This window comes from Theobroma cacao, chromosome 9, assembly GCF_000208745.1.
Source record: "Theobroma cacao cultivar B97-61/B2 chromosome 9, Criollo_cocoa_genome_V2, whole genome shotgun sequence".
Taxonomy (NCBI): Eukaryota; Viridiplantae; Streptophyta; class Magnoliopsida; order Malvales; family Malvaceae; genus Theobroma; species Theobroma cacao.
Genome location: NC_030858.1, coordinates 36271967 through 36287282, shown reverse-complemented (window position 1 = coordinate 36287282; position 15316 = coordinate 36271967). Strand labels below are relative to the sequence as shown.

Sequence of the window (15316 nt, the reverse complement as noted above, 5' to 3'; positions counted from 1 at the left end):
TATTGGAAAATGTGGTGCATTTTGGCTACCAGTACTTCTTCCTACTTACTTGCCTAGGATTCTCTTCTTGTTTAGGTTCGTTTGCTGTATAGAGGGGATGCAAATAAGGAAGAAAGGCAAAAGTTTTAATCCAAAGGTTAAGTTATAAAAGGCAAATACGGTTATAAACCTAACCATTAGACTAAAAAATTTCCCTGCTTGTCATTAGTGGGAAAATATTCATATATATATCTGGAACTTCGAAGCATTGGATTCTCATCCCAACATTAGGGTTGTAAATGGAAATTAATTTTATTAAGAAGTCTAGAATGTATTCTATATATTGCCTAAAAACAAGCAGATTCTATCTTCTCATTTGATGTTTCCTAAACTATAATTCTAAATCCTAAATCTTAATGTGCAAAATTTAGAAAACACATGACACAAAATGATGAAAGAGACACCAACAGAGCATCAAGTGAAAATAGAAGATTTCATATTCAAACTCTGTTGGCCAAGGGTTGGTTTTTCATATGCAAATTCAAAGTTTGTTGAAAGAGTTACATGTGATTGTAATTCTCTTTCTCATTTATATCTTGCATTTACCACTCTTTGCTATTTAATATTTCTCTATTTGTCGCTTTTTTTTAGTTGAGAAATGCACAAAAATCAGGTTACAAACCATAAAACCAAGTTCTAGAGTTATCTATCTAACAATCTTGTCCAATTAATGATAGTAATATTTTGTAGACTAATTAAATAAGCTCATAACCAAAAAAAAAAAAACTTGAAATAGTTTTGAAATTGAATATTGGATATATATATATATATAAATAGAGCAATTTATTCTGCTCAACTGCTTTTGATTTATGGAAATGAAAGATGAGGCTATTCAATGCCCTTTCACATCTATTTTCTTGTTGAGAAATCCTTCATTAAAAGCTTCACCATCATATCCTAACCAATGCTATTCATTAATTCCACCCTAGCAAATGGGAGTAAATGCAAGCAATTTTTTGTGGAAACAATGAAAGAGTACAAACAAAGCTTAGCCATTAAATTTTCTATGCTAATTGATACTACAGAATTTTTATATTAATAGAACAAGAAATATTTTCTCCAAATTCCTCATTTTCTAATGTACACATCTGCATGAAAACCCTTTTTGTGTAAATAGATTATTGTTAGTGGAAGATGTAAAATCATGGGCCTATGGGCCTCAAGACTAACCTTAAGTTAAGGTCAACATCAGTCCAAGTCCAACAAATATTATTCTAGATGACAGCCCAAAGAAAGCTTAAAATTTATTACAATTCCCGAATGCCCAATCAAAGATTATAGGGTTCCAACCCAAGTTTTGATCCTGAAACTTGTATCAAAAGAGGTTTAAAAGTATTACTCATTTGGGCCAAAGTTGGGTTGATGATATCCTTTAATAAATAGTCAGCTCATTTGGTTCTTACATCAATCAGACTCTCAAAATAAAACTCTTAAGTAATGTTTAATACTTTACAATGCAATGTGATTATAAATAATGTGATTGCAAATAATATGATTGCAAGTAATGTGATTGTAAGAAAAATAATATTACAATGTTTAGTGTACAAACAAAATAATGATTAAAATGCAAAGTAAATAATATTGTAACGTTTGATCTAAAAGTTCTTTGTTGGGAATGTAATATTAATTTTCAAAATTATCCACATTTATTAAAATACAAATTTTGGCAAATAATTTAACTATTTCATTGCTTGGCTCCCTAGATTTTGTGTTCCAATCACACACCAACTTTCCTGTATGGATACTAAACCTTTATGCAATTTAGGGTTTAGGGTTTAACGGGGGAATAATATGAACAAACATTGCTCTAAAAATTCTTAGCTAAGGGCGATTTGACAAGCAATTAAAAACAAAGAAACTCTAATGAAAAGAAATGTTTTTCCTTTTCACATTGTCCGAAAACTAATACCATCTCATGGCTCTCTATAATACAATTGAGATATCTGAAAGGCCAGAACCTTGATTCTATTGACTACTATTTCAGTTTTATAAACATATTTAGATTTACCTGAGACCTATGAAACGTAAGGTATCGATAATGAGTACTCTAAGAAGCAAAGAGCACCTGTCATTGGAGAAATATTCTCATCTAATATATTGAAAATGAACATGTAACATATTCAAAATTAACAACTGCATCGAATTTTATATAATTTTAAAAATAAATCTTATCCTGTACATGCTTGAGGGTCAACTGCAGAGCTTAGAACATAGCTGCTGAACCTGAGAAGAATTTTCATCTGATAATGCATAGATGTTGCTTTTCCCATTGCTTATGCATGTTAAGTTCAGTTGATTCCCAAGCTGGCTTGACTGCAATAACATTGGTGAATAAAGGAATAACGTGTATGTTTCAACAAGAGAACAGAGTATATAAATTATGAATGTAGAGCAATAGAAGATATTAGTTGTGAAATTTTTCCAGCCATATGCAGAATCATTGTGAACATACTTAGATTAACATAAAAACACTTGTTGTAATTTGCAGCTCTACTCACCTCACAATACACTTGTTGTGATTTGCAGCTCCACAATGAGGTCGGAACACAACTCATATAATGACACCAAGAGCAGTGATCATTCATATTAACCCCCCGAAGGAGCAGAACTAGGCCAACAATGTATCTAGAAATAATTACGAAAATGGTGTTAAGATAACATGTCTAAGTATATCAAGTTCACATTAACTCAAGATAAGAATGATGATTAACAATGTCTTCCCTCAACCATCGCGCATCAGCAAAAGTATAAAGTTCTCCCATTTGTTCATACATAGAAACATGGTGTTGTGGGTGTAATAATTGAAGAGACCGAATGAATGGTCATGGAAATCAACTTGAGAGAATAATCCGTTTAAATGTCACTCATGTACATTTATGAGGTAATAGCCTATTTTGAACATGAATATGTGTGCTTTTATATCTCACATACAAAGTTTCTTGAGTCCAAATACAAAAGGATTACAGGCACTTACCCAACAATCAATAGTATCAGAGAGATAACCCACAGGACATACTGGTATGGCTTGTGTTTAGGTTTACGAGAAGGGACAATGTATCCTGGAGGAACATCTTTCTGACTAACATATCCAAACTGGGGGCGAATTAGAAATACGAATCCAAGGAGAAACCCAGAAAGAAATCCCCCAATATGAGCAAAGTTATCCACGTGTGGAAGGATTCCCACTGCTAGATTTATTACGATAATCAAAATGAGAGTCAACAATGCTGCTAACTGCACATAGAAAACTGAAACTGTAAGATAATTTGCTCACAGATGTACAAACTCTAAAGAACGAAATATCAGTAAAATTTGCATGCCTTATTTACATATATTGTCCAGTTTGTGATGAGTTCTGAAAGCATGCTTCCTAGTAAACCAAAAAGTGCACCAGAGGCACCAACTGATATACCAGTCTGAATAAAAAGAGATGACAGCAAACTCCCACCAAAACCAGCAATTAGATAAAGCAAGCCAATTCTCACTGCAGAAAGATACCAAAGAGAAATTAGGATTAAATATTTTAAACTAGTAAAATAACTTTTCAGTAGGCAAAATTAAAGCAGTTCCAAAAACAAGCTCAGAGGTTCTTTGCCATCCTTTTCGACCCATTATCCTAGAAAAATGCTGATGTCAAGAGACAGGAAGTGAATTTAGAAAGTTTCTAATTTGTTGGAGCAGTAAAATTCTGCAGGTCAAAGCTATCCCAGAAAGCAAAGCAATAATTGACACTATGTTAATGAAGTAACATATTCTGACCGAAGATCAGAAAGTCTTAAGAAGACACTTCATCTCAGACATGTTTTGTGCTACTCGGCCTCAATTTAACCACCCTAACTGCTATCTATAGCCTTTATCTACTATTGTTGTAAGCATTTCAAAGTCCGAACTCATATGAAACACATATTTAACCACTAGCCTGGGATGTGACCTTCATCAACAGATGCAGAAAGTTCCTTCAACCACTAGGCAGCTGTGCAGACTCTTTCTAGTGAGTGTTTGTCTACAAGGTTTCTTCAAGCAAATCCTTCATTTCTAAATTATGCCCTGTGATCCTGTAGAATTTAACTGCAATAATGATCATGATGTTGAATTTTTTATTTACAGCTCTGTAGAGCACTTGATATTTTATAAGGCCTCATATGACCACTCAATAATTTTACAGATATGAATAATAACTGACTATATTCTGACATATGAGGATCTATGGAAAATGAATTAACAATTCAGCACAGGAACTGGAAGAGCAATTAGTCATTGAAATCTGCCATACACATCTCAATTTTGTAAATCACAACAATTACATGATGTATTCCTTCTCCAGCAGTAAATTCTATACAGGTTCATGTCATCAGTGGTAACAAAGTTTAAGCTGGGAATAAGATGTATACCAAACCCAAATTCCTGCTCAAGCCGAATTCCAATGAATACAAGACTCAACATATTGGCAAGTATGTGGAAAACCCCAGCATGCAACCATATACAAGCAAGCAGGCGCCATGCCTGATGTCCATGGACAACTTTAGACACTTCTAAAGCACCCATTTTCTCTAATCTGAAGAAACAAAAACATAACAGGACAGGTCAGCCGTGAACCAGTATTTTGCAACCGTAAAAATGCCATACAAATACTGAAATACATTTTCAGAGCTAAAACCGTATATATATATATATGAAAGGCAAGCTAAACCCGTATAAAAACCAAACTCAAGGATGACTTCGAAAAACAATTTTCTGAAAAGCAGCCTACAAGTAGATACTCAACAACTTCAGGATAATTAAAGAAAAAGCATCCAAAGAAATCTTGGTTATTATATAATCTTCTAAGAAGACACCTAAAGTGGAACTTGTAACAACTGGTAGCACCCAGGTATTGTTTCTTCCTAAAAGTGGTCTATGAATCATGACTGACCTTACATTTTATATATTAATCTGCATAAATTTACCCTGCCCAGTTTGTGGAATTGCCAGCCAGATTAGGCGGTCCAAATTGTTTGTTATCACTTTAAATTTCCCAAAATCATTCTCTACAAGCAAAATTAATGATCATTCCAGCACCAACAAATGTCAAAATTTTCCATGCAACTGATTTTCTGTGAGTTAAGTTTACATATTCCACCTTAAGACCATGATTTCATCTCAAATATCATCTGCTACGTTATCAAACGTGAACCAACAAATAAGCAATGCAGAAACATCATAAAAGATGAAAATTTTTTAAACAATCCCAACTCCACAAAATAAGAAACAACAAAACAGAAGTAATTATTGCAGCAAACTTTACCAATCAAAATTTCTATCAAACAAAAAAAAATCCCAAAAACTATAAAAGTTTATATCTTTCTAAAAGATATTCTAAGAGAACATACACATATTTATGCATTGAGAGAGACAGAGAGAGAGAGAGAGGCTTACGTAGAAGAAGAAGGGCCAAGGAGAGGATTCTCTTTGAAAGGCTGAAAAGAAAACCTTCCCAAGAATCCTGCCACACAAGAAACCGAGTTCTTGGGGCAATCATTAATGAACATGGTAATTACAAAAACGACAATATTAGCCAAAACAAAGCCTGGAACCAACCAAGGCACCCACTTTTTAAATGGCTTCTCAATCAACCCTTGTACCTGCTGCCCTTGCCTGTACGTCTGCCCTTGCTGATGCTGCCTCCGCCGTCCATCAGGTAGCGGTGATGACGTGGATGGCTGCGATGCTGATGTGGCATGACCTGGTCGCACCGGATGCACTACATTGTCTCCTTTCCTGTGATTCATCACCTTGATTTGAATCCCAGAATCCATCCCCATCTACCAAAAAAAAAAACCACCTCTTCTTCACTTAAGAAAAAACATCAGAGCCAAAGAGGAAAAAACATATGGGGATTTCCCTTTTCACACTTTCCGGGTACTTGTGTTTGGTTTTTAGGTGAGGAATGAACCAAAGACAAGAAAAAAAACATACGGGGGTTCCCTCTATGGAAATAAATTAATGTTGTTCTACCATTTTGGAATGTGAATCTCTTCTCTTTTTTGTTTTTTTTTTAAGCCTTGCTTGGTTTCCTGATATTACACGGATTCTCTCTCTTCTCTTCCTATAATCCTATCTCCGTGTGTAGACAAAGCTTCGCGTTTGCAGCTGCTTCTTGTTTTTACGGGATGGGGTACTGCTTTTGTTTTGTTTGTTATTGCTGTCCTATTTTGAATGTAATTGGAGGTTTTGAAGTTAGGTTTCGATTAATTTGATTTAGTTATATCAATTATCAATAAGTTCGGTTTTCAAATTTTGATTATTTTGATCAGATTGATTTGATTTTCGATGAGTAAATTTTTTAACTAAATCGATTAAAAAGTTTTACTTGATTTTATAAAAATTTAAAATATAATATATATTAATATGTTATATTTTTAAAATATAAATTTATCAAAATTATTATTGAATTTGCTCAAAAAAAGTTGAAATTTATATTTATCCTTATTACCTTAAAATTTGTTAAAAATGTTGTTAAAATTTGCTTTAATTCAATATTTCAAAACCAATTGAGCTGATCAAAATAGTTCGATTTTTATTAGATCGGTTCAATTTTAAAAAAAAGTAAATTTATTTATTTTCAATTTTTCAAATTTTAATATTGACTCAACTGTTCATACACCCTTATTTGAAGCTGTATAATTAGGTTTAGATTTTTAATTTTTCATATGATTTTTTTCCTTTTTTTTATTTGTACATAATTAAAATAAAATGATCCAAAATACACCTTTTCATAGGTTGGTGACTCAGGCAGCAAGTCTAATTTAAATCTAGACGAGTTTTAGTTATATTTTTTTAAAATTCAATTTAATCAGATTGTTATTATATTTGATAAAATTATTTAATTTTATAATATATTTAAAAATATTAAAATTTTAATTAAAAAACATTTATATTCTAATAATAAATTTAAATTATATTAACTTAAATAGATGAGCCAAGGTGAATATTGAACGCTAAAGATGTCAACTAATCTAATCCATACGAAGAGTCGTGCCATTTTCAAAAATAAAATTATTTAATTTTCAATTAATAATTACAAATATAGAATTCTTTAAACCAAAAAATTAAGAAACATTTTGTAGTATAATGTGGTAAAAGTTATTTAATGATGCATGAACTTATTTTTTTTCTATTTTTTGAAAAAAAAAAAGAATATATGCAACATGTAAATACATAAAATCATTTACAAATAAAATAAAAAACACTATTTTAAACATGTACACGTGTAAAGTGCTAGTAATGGAGTATGCATTATTGCATACATAAGACAGATTCTTCGGCACACATTAGAGGATCTTAGATTCGATTTTATAATCTTATGATTTTATTTCGTACTGTTTGATTTTCTTAATTATAAAATCATTGCATATAATATAGTTTATGATTTATTACAACAAGTGTAAGACCAAATTAATGAGACTATGATAATTATGGTAAGATGATTGGTCTTGAATTAATTTAATGAGATCCAATGTGCGTTAATTAAGGTATAATTCTGGCAATTAAATTTTACATTAAGTACTCAGATTTTCAAAGTTAATTAAACGATGGGAACAAATTTAAAAAAGAAATAAATAATTTAATATGCTTTAGCATAGGAATGGAATATGTGCTTGCATTTTTCTGCACGATGTTGATTTCCACGAGAGAGAGCAAAGGGAAAGTGGACAGATGAAGAAAGCATAACTTTCAGAGAGAATTGAATTAATAAGTAATTGGGTTCTGTTCTGTTTCTAAGCACAAAAATCTTTGGAAACGATCCCAAGTTCGACACTTGTCGGGACATTGTGCTTTGAGGTTTTAATTCATGAATGTTAACAAACAGATTCAAGACAAAAACACCCCACGCTAATGGTAATAACAAACAAATGCTAATAAACAGGTGTTTGGTGTCGGAGGCTCTCAGATCCAAAGAAATAAAAATAAAACTGCCACATCAATTAAGTTAAACATTATAAAAAATTAAAAATTAAAAATTTATTTTATCATCAATTAATTTTAAATTTTAAATTTATTTTAAAAAATTAATATAATATCACAAAACATTTTATTCTTGTTGATTGATTTTTTTATAAATATATTTTTATAATTCATATCATATCATGTGATAAATTCACATGTTATCCTAATATTTTAACCTGTCTCATTCCTGGACAAATTTTACTCCTAAAAAAAAAAAAAACCCATAAATTCTAGAAGGAATAAAAAAACTGTATGATTGTACTAATACCTAACACTTGGAAAAAGTTGGCTTTACGAGGAGGAAATGGCACTTCATTGTTTTCCACGAGAAATATTGATGGGCTTGCTTGACTGATGGCTTGGTGAAGAGCGAAGAATTTTTATGTAATTGACAAGCACTTGAACCTGATGGAAGGAGTAGATAAGCCCGAAGAATTTTTATGTAATCTTTTTTCAAATTGGGCGGCCTTTACCCCAAAATTGGCAAGTTTGATTTTGGTCTAAAGTTGTCCGCAGATGGAGTTAGTTTACTCTCATTTTCATCAAAAAAATCCATGCAAACTAAAGTGTAGCTTCAAAGTAAATATGGTTATATAATAATTTAAGCATGGAATAGTTGTTGTCACCCGTCAAATCCTTTGTTTCCCTTAACCTTAATATACACAAAATTTTAAATAAATGTAATTTAGTAAATATACTAAAATTTAAAAGCAAAAGCTATATAAATTTGGTGATTGTATTGAGAATTTATGATCAAATGCTATGTTTGTTCAGAAAATCGAACTCTTGTCAATGGAAATGATGGAAACTGTATTCAAGTAGTATAGAGAATTAGAGATCCTCCGAGCATGTAGTGGAACACTTATCCGAATAAATTTATAAAAAATGCATTTGACTTCAAATTTGGGGCCAGCAGGGTTGGATTGAGTGTGCATTGATTCTATGGCTCCTTTCCAGGAAGTTGGCCCAATCAATACCAACGCTAAGGTCCTTAGAGTTATAAGCCTAAAGGCACCCAGGCAGGCCACTATCCTCAATATGTTTCTTCCTTATTGGGCTACCTAACCCGAGGTCGTCTTGGAATTCTTCATTTTAGCAGAGAGAAGCACAAGCCATTTAAGCATGAGAAATTAAAGATTTGGCTAGTGATTACCATTAAGGGAATCTCTCATCAGTCACCAAGTACATTAATGGCTAGTGATTACAGGAAGGCTTATTATTCAATAAATACACGCTTTGACCACCTAACTATTTGCTCTGAGACTTGATCAATGGTCTTCTGATTAATGATAAACGGTAGCAAATCAGCCCTCGGTTTTCTTGCCATGGGGTTGATCTCCTTTAATTAAGCCCAACTGGCAATAAAGCTAACTGATTTTCTCTATACCCGGAAAATGTATATATAGAAGTTTTCCTTTAATAACATGTAATTCAATGCACCAAAATCTTGAATGGTTCAAATAGCTATTCTTTCTCATTCCCTGGTAAAAAATTCCTGCATTGCTTTTCAAGCAAACCTTGTATGACTTTCCAGATTCTTTTACCCTGTTAGCCTTCTTTCCTTTTGTCCATGTTTTTCTTCTGTTTTCTTAACACAATCTCCTAACGTGGTATATTCTATATGTATAAAGACACTTCTGCTTGAATCATAGAATGAGCAGTGAAGCGTTGATGGAGAAACCAACGAGTGGAAAGTGCCGCTGCCGAAACCAATCCTGGTACCTTGTTTTGATCTCTTTTCTTTTATGGTTCACATTGTTTTACTTGTATTCTTCGTCTATAACGTTTGGCAAGAAGGGAGATAATTTCTTAGGCAACAACCATACAGATTTTGTAGAGTCATCTGAGTCTCTTCATGATGTTGCTAGACAAGAAACAGGAGATTCTACTGATGTTACCGATGTCAGTGGTGGAGATAATATGGAAGAGGCCAGTAATGAATCAGAAAAAGAGCAAAAGCCAATGAATTTTTCCGTTGATGGGGCTGAAAATGTTGATCAGGTATTGGTTGTGGACAAAGATTTGGAAGCTGACAACCAAACAATGGCTGAAGAGAATGAAACTGAATCTGTTGAGATATTTTCTGGCAAAGAAAATGGAGATGATCAATTAAGTAATGAAGCAGTTAATACCAGGGATGAGGATAATAAACCTTTTGATCCATCTTCAATGGAAGAAGTGACCAAACAAAAAGGAACTGAGGGTGTTTCCGAACTACCAAGAGAAGAGAATGAAGATCAACCTGTTGACTCATTTCCCATTGTCAAGAGCAGAAGGGAAAGGGCCAAGCCTTCCAGGGGAAGAAATGGGAATAAACCTGCTGATTCCTCTCCTGTCACGGAGAAAAGAATAGAAAACGTTGCTGTGGAAATACCAAGAAGACAAAATGTGGTAAGAGCGAAATCTGATTCTTCTTCCTGTTCCGGGCGTTACATATATATTCATGATCTCCCTAGGAAATTCAATGAAGACTTACTAGACAACTGCCGGTCACTCAGTTTCTGGACAGATATGTGTGAGTGCGCATCTAACCTTGGCCTAGGTGCCACTCTTCCAAGTAATGAAAAGCTTTACTCAAGAACAGGCTGGTTTGCTACAAACCAATTCTTATTAGAAGTAATTTTCCACAACAGAATGAAGCAGTACAAGTGCTTAACTAAAGATCCATCTGTTGCTTCAGCAATCTATGTTCCATACTATGCTGGCCTTGATGTTGGTCGCTACCTTTGGGATCCTGATGGGTTTATGAGAGACTATGATGCAGTTAATCTTGTCAAGTGGCTCGCTGCAAGACCTGAATGGAAAAAAATGTGGGGTAGAGACCATTTCCTGGTAGCAGGAAGAATTAATTGGGATTTCAGGAGAGATCCCAAAAACGAGTCTGATTGGGGCAATGAGCTTCTGAATTTTCCTGAATCAAAGAACATGACAATGTTGGTAATTGAGTCAAGTCCATGGAACAACAATGACTTCGCGATACCATATCCGACATATTTTCATCCTTCAAGAGATGAGGACGTGTTTCAATGGCAGAACAGAATGAGAAGACAGAAAAGGCGATTCTTGTTCTCTTTCGCGGGTGCACGAAGGCCTAATCTCCATGAGTCTATCCGCAATGAAATTATTGATCAGTGCCTAGCTTCAAGAAGGAAATGCAGGTTCCTTGAATGTGATAAAAGCCAGAAGTGCCACAAGCCAGTTTATTTGATGAAGTTGTTTCAAAGTTCTGTGTTCTGTTTACAACCTCCAGGGGATTCCTACACCAGGAGGTCCATATTTGATTCAATTTTGGCTGGTTGCATTCCAGTTTTCTTCCATCCAGGTTCAGCTTATGTTCAATATATATGGCATTTCCCCAAGGATTATACTAAATACTCCGTGCTGATACCGGCAAATGATGTGAAATCTGGGAACGCCAACATTGAAAGAATACTGCAACGAATCCCGAGAGAGAAAAGAGTAGCTATGAGGGAGGAGGTTATAAGGTTGATTCCCAAGGTGATATATGCAGACCCCTCATCAAGACTGGGGACTATTGAAGATGCATTTGATCTCACAATTAAGGGAGTTCTTGACAGAGTTGAGACAGTGAGGAACCAAATGAGAGATGGGCAACAAGTGAATTCCGAATTTGATGAACAAGAGTCTTGGAAGTATTTCACATTTGGGAAACTAGGGGTCCATGAATGGGACCCTTTTTTTTCAAGTAAACTTGGGAAACATGGCACATGAATATGATAAAGAGGGGGGCGGGGTTCCATGAATGTCAAGGTAGGGAGAAGTATTAGCAAAAGAACTAGAGGAAGAAACAAAGAGGATTTTGTTTTGTTATAGTTGTAAATAGTATATCAATTTAGAATATGCTCTTGGAAGTGTTTTCTCTGGTTGTTTTTTACAATGAGTAGTGACTCCTTTCGGTAGGTTCTGTTCCATTGATGCATGATTGTGTATTTGCTTAACAAGTAACAGCAATTTTGGATTTACACGTTTACGGTAATCTTATCACTAAGGCACAATCAGGGGAAAGTGACAGAAGGAAAATTCATCCTTGTTTCAATTAATTGCCACTATCACTTTCCAGACCTTCAATGCTTCTTTGTTATAAAAAAGGAAGGATAAAATAGCCTTTGATAGACTAGAACGGAGCACCATCAACAAGCGGGCGTCAGTAGTCCAACGGTTAGGATAATTGCCTTCCAAGCAATAGATCCGGGTTCGACTCCCGGCTGACGCACGCGTCTTTTCCTGTTAGTTGTTCTTGTTTTGTCTTTTTCTTTGGCAGAGACTACGATCCAGAACCAATCAGGAAAGAGGAAAAATCAGGCGGAAGGCCCAGAACCAACAAACCAACCAACCAGGTATTCACGCGCCCAAAAACGAATCACAACCTCAAAGCCGGGGCATTCTCGTCACAATCCCCATCAACCTATTTAAACCAAATTCCCCAAACCCCCAATGCTCCAAAATCAAATCATTCGATTTTCTCCTTTTTCTGGCCACAAAATCATTTCCTCCGCGCCAAATGTTCGCTTCGCCACGGCAGTAGTTGCAGTACAGCCATTTCTTTTTTCTTCTATGGTTCATGGCCGGCACGTGCCACTCCATTAGACCTCACGTGATCGGATCCACCGTAAAGCTACCCTCATCCACGGCCACCCGGACAAAGCCTCCGTTCTCGGTTCGGGTATCGGGTTTCTCTGCCAAGAGCCAGGGGTTACCCACCGCCAAGGATGAAGGTCCGTCTTGCATATTCGTTGGCCCTATCGAAACCGCTAGTCAAGAAACCTTAGAAGCCCTCTATCGCCAAGTAAGAAACTTTATTACTTTCCCTAATTTTTATTTTATAAATTAACCAAATTTTTAATCGAATTAATTAAAATTCTTGGTTTTTTTTGGAAATGATCAGGCACGGGATGCTTATTACAGTGGGGAGCCTTTGATAGTTGATGACATGTTTGATAGAGTAGAGGTAACTGCATGTAAATCTTTACTCGTCTATGAGTTAGTGATTTTTTCTTTTATAATGTAATTTTCACTGATATATAGTAAATGAATTTTTTAATACAGTTAAAACTACGTTGGTATGGTTCAAAATCCGTTGTTAAGTACCCTCGTTGCAGTATCAGGCGACATTCTACTTATGCGGATGCAGAGGTAATTCTCTTTAGAATCTTTTTTTTTTTTGGCAAATCATTGTTGTCTGGTTTTTATGTTCTGTTCAGTGCTTTGTCTATGTCCCACTTCAGCTGTAGGTTCAACAAACCAGGATGCAGCATGTTATTAGGAATTAGTTGTAATCATGTTTGTATAATTGAGTCTTCAACCGAATAAAAATAAGAAGTAAAACCCATTAATACTGACATGTTTATGACAAATTTTAATGACATGTTACACCCTGATAAGTTTGGCTTACAGCTGCTGTTGTAATAAGGTCTTATACACTAATTTCTCTATATGCTAGATCTGTTGCCAAATTTTATTTTTTATCCATTGTATGGTTATGTTGTGTTGGAAGTGGGCGGTAGGAGGAGCGGTATGTTCTCTGTTTGTACTTTCTCTGGTTGAATATTGAGCATTCTGGATGTAGGGCAGGAAGATATATCTCAAGTGTTGGCGTTAGCAAGCATATGGATCCTGATTCTTGCAGTTGGCTCTACATTTTGTCTTGTGCCTCTCATTTACACCATTAGTCTAGCGTATCAAGATCCATTCAGTTCTGATTTTTCCTATGGAAGTCAAGCATCGAACTTTGAGTATCTTGCCACTGTTAACGGCATTCTCTTCGTGGCCATTGGGTCAGTGATTGGCTATTCGGTTGCATCAGCTGCTGGTGAGACTTTAACAAAGTGATATTTATTTTGCTTTTGACTATCCACACAATGAAGTGTATTATAAAATCTTTAATAAGAGGCTTTGAGCCAGCATATTGGTTTGTAATGTTGAATAATTTCAGTTGGGTCGGGTTGTTGGGCATTTAAATCTCATTTTTCTAAAGAATTTTGTTCTACTGACCCAAGAATTATACTAAATTTCACTTTTTCCAGTTCGGGTGCTTCAAAGACTATGGAGGAAGGACTTGGTAGCACTGAAGGGGGCATGCCCAAATTGTGGGGAGGAGGTGAGTCCTAACAATAGTCTTCTTGCATTTGTTTTATGTCTCAGAGCTCCAACGGTGCTATATTCTTCTTCTCTCTTAACTTTATCTCTAAACCTAGACATTAGATCTTCTCCTACAAACATAACCATCATTAGGCTTCCAGTCAGTCTTAATTGATTTTAGCAATTGCCTGTAGGTATTTGCATTTCTCAAATCAGATAAATTCAGTGACTCTCCCCATAGAGCAGATTGTCATGTCTGTGAATGCACTCTAGAATTTCGTGCCAAGGCTGAGGTAATGTATTTCATACCTGGATAGTGTTTCCTTATCAGTTTGCTTCTTTTTCTTTTTTTTAACTCATTTAAATGAGGACCTAAGAAGGTAGTCAAGCTTTAGCAAGAGAAATGTGTGAGCCATTATTTCATTCTAGGTGTTTTCATATCTCTTGATGTTTGCTGAGTAATGCCTTCATTGAATATGCTCCACTATCATCACATTTGTAGTTTCAGTGGATTCAATTCTATGTTCCATAGTTTTTCTAAGTGTTTATTAAAAGCTTGAATCATCATCCAATCCTGTTCTCTGTGTAACATTTATATACAATAAATTACTCTGTACGAGGAATAGGATTGAGGGGAAAACTATTCAGTTACTTTCCAGCACATGTTCGTAGGTTTTTTGTTGACACAGTTGATGATTGTCATTGTGCAGCAATCTGTTTCGAGAGTAGGGAGAAGATGGGTATATGGCCGAGTATACCTTGTCTCAAGAAGAGACAGAAGTCGGAGGTGGATGTGAGCTGTCTACAAACCGTACACAACTCATCATAACTGTTAATAGAAGCATGATTCTTTCCTCTTTGATTTTCACACTCTTTTTGAGGGATAAAATAAAAGGATCTCAGTAGAAGTTTTTGTTACAACAGAATAGACTGCTGGACTTCTTATACTGTAGAATTAACTCTTGAAATTAAATGTAAAGCAGACTTTAGTGTCTTCCTTTGAAAAAGTTAATTAGTTATCTTTTGCTTTTGAACAATACTATCGTCATGCAGAAGAGCAGCCTTTTGTGCGATTGATGTCTTTGGCTCCGAAGTAGGGAAGCTTCGAGCTTCTCCATGAAAATTTTCTAGTTGCAACCTACTGGAGAAACAAATCGACAAAATCTTGTAGCCTAGCAAAGTAGCATGGCAG

General features: G+C 34.8%; 3 protein-coding genes and 1 non-coding gene across 6 annotated transcripts; 3 read left to right on the top strand and 1 right to left on the bottom strand.

Annotated features, from left to right (window-relative positions):
* Window positions 2088-6192, bottom strand: LOC18590675 (RHOMBOID-like protein 1). Of its 2 annotated transcripts, none has more exons than XM_007016333.2 (6): window positions 5455-6192; window positions 4431-4594; window positions 3369-3523; window positions 3014-3273; window positions 2538-2664; window positions 2088-2352 (listed from the first exon to the last, which is right to left on the bottom strand). In XM_007016333.2, exons 1-6 carry the CDS (start codon window positions 5838-5840, stop codon window positions 2230-2232), a joined length of 1215 nt encoding a protein of 404 aa, XP_007016395.1. In that variant the 5' UTR covers window positions 5841-6192; the 3' UTR covers window positions 2088-2229. The 2 variants fall into 2 exon arrangements, with proteins under 2 accessions (XP_007016395.1, XP_007016394.1); XM_007016332.2 differs by having other exon boundaries at window positions 3360-3523; window positions 5455-6190.
* LOC18590674 (probable xyloglucan galactosyltransferase GT14) lies at window positions 9251-11903 on the top strand. The gene has a single exon (XM_007016331.2). It carries the CDS (start codon window positions 9679-9681, stop codon window positions 11755-11757), a length of 2079 nt encoding a protein of 692 aa, XP_007016393.2. The 5' UTR covers window positions 9251-9678; the 3' UTR covers window positions 11758-11903.
* On the top strand, window positions 12188-12259 carry TRNAG-UCC. The gene has a single exon. It is a non-coding gene; the product is annotated as a tRNA-Gly (tRNA).
* Window positions 12199-15161, top strand: LOC18590673 (PGR5-like protein 1B, chloroplastic). 2 transcript variants are annotated; one of them, XM_018128068.1, is made up of 7 exons: window positions 12312-12832; window positions 12932-12994; window positions 13093-13179; window positions 13618-13855; window positions 14070-14143; window positions 14319-14417; window positions 14835-15161. In XM_018128068.1, exons 1-7 carry the CDS (start codon window positions 12608-12610, stop codon window positions 14919-14921), a joined length of 873 nt encoding a protein of 290 aa, XP_017983557.1. In that variant the 5' UTR covers window positions 12312-12607; the 3' UTR covers window positions 14922-15161. The 2 variants fall into 2 exon arrangements, with proteins under 2 accessions (XP_007016392.2, XP_017983557.1); XM_007016330.2 differs by lacking the exon at window positions 14319-14417 and having other exon boundaries at window positions 12199-12832.

Excerpts from the sequence above, each read along its gene's own strand:
- LOC18590674 (XM_007016331.2), top strand. The coding sequence starts at position 9,679 with ATGAGCAGTGAAGCGTTGATGGAGAAACCAACGAGTGGAAAGTGCCGC.
- LOC18590673 (XM_018128068.1), top strand. The coding sequence starts at position 12,608 with ATGGCCGGCACGTGCCACTCCATTAGACCTCACGTGATCGGATCCACC. Across the intron at positions 13,856-14,069 it reads TTCGGTTGCATCAGCTGCTG|TTCGGGTGCTTCAAAGACTA; the intron begins GTGAGACTTTAA and ends CACTTTTTCCAG. Across the intron at positions 14,144-14,318 it reads GCCCAAATTGTGGGGAGGAG|GTATTTGCATTTCTCAAATC; the intron begins GTGAGTCCTAAC and ends AATTGCCTGTAG.
- LOC18590675 (XM_007016332.2), bottom strand. The coding sequence starts at position 5,840 with ATGGGGATGGATTCTGGGATTCAAATCAAGGTGATGAATCACAGGAAA. Across the intron at positions 3,274-3,359 it reads GGACAATATATGTAAATAAG|TTAGCAGCATTGTTGACTCT; the intron begins GCATGCAAATTT and ends TTCTATGTGCAG. Across the intron at positions 2,665-3,013 it reads CTGATACTATTGATTGTTGG|ATACATTGTTGGCCTAGTTC; the intron begins GTAAGTGCCTGT and ends AATTATTTCTAG.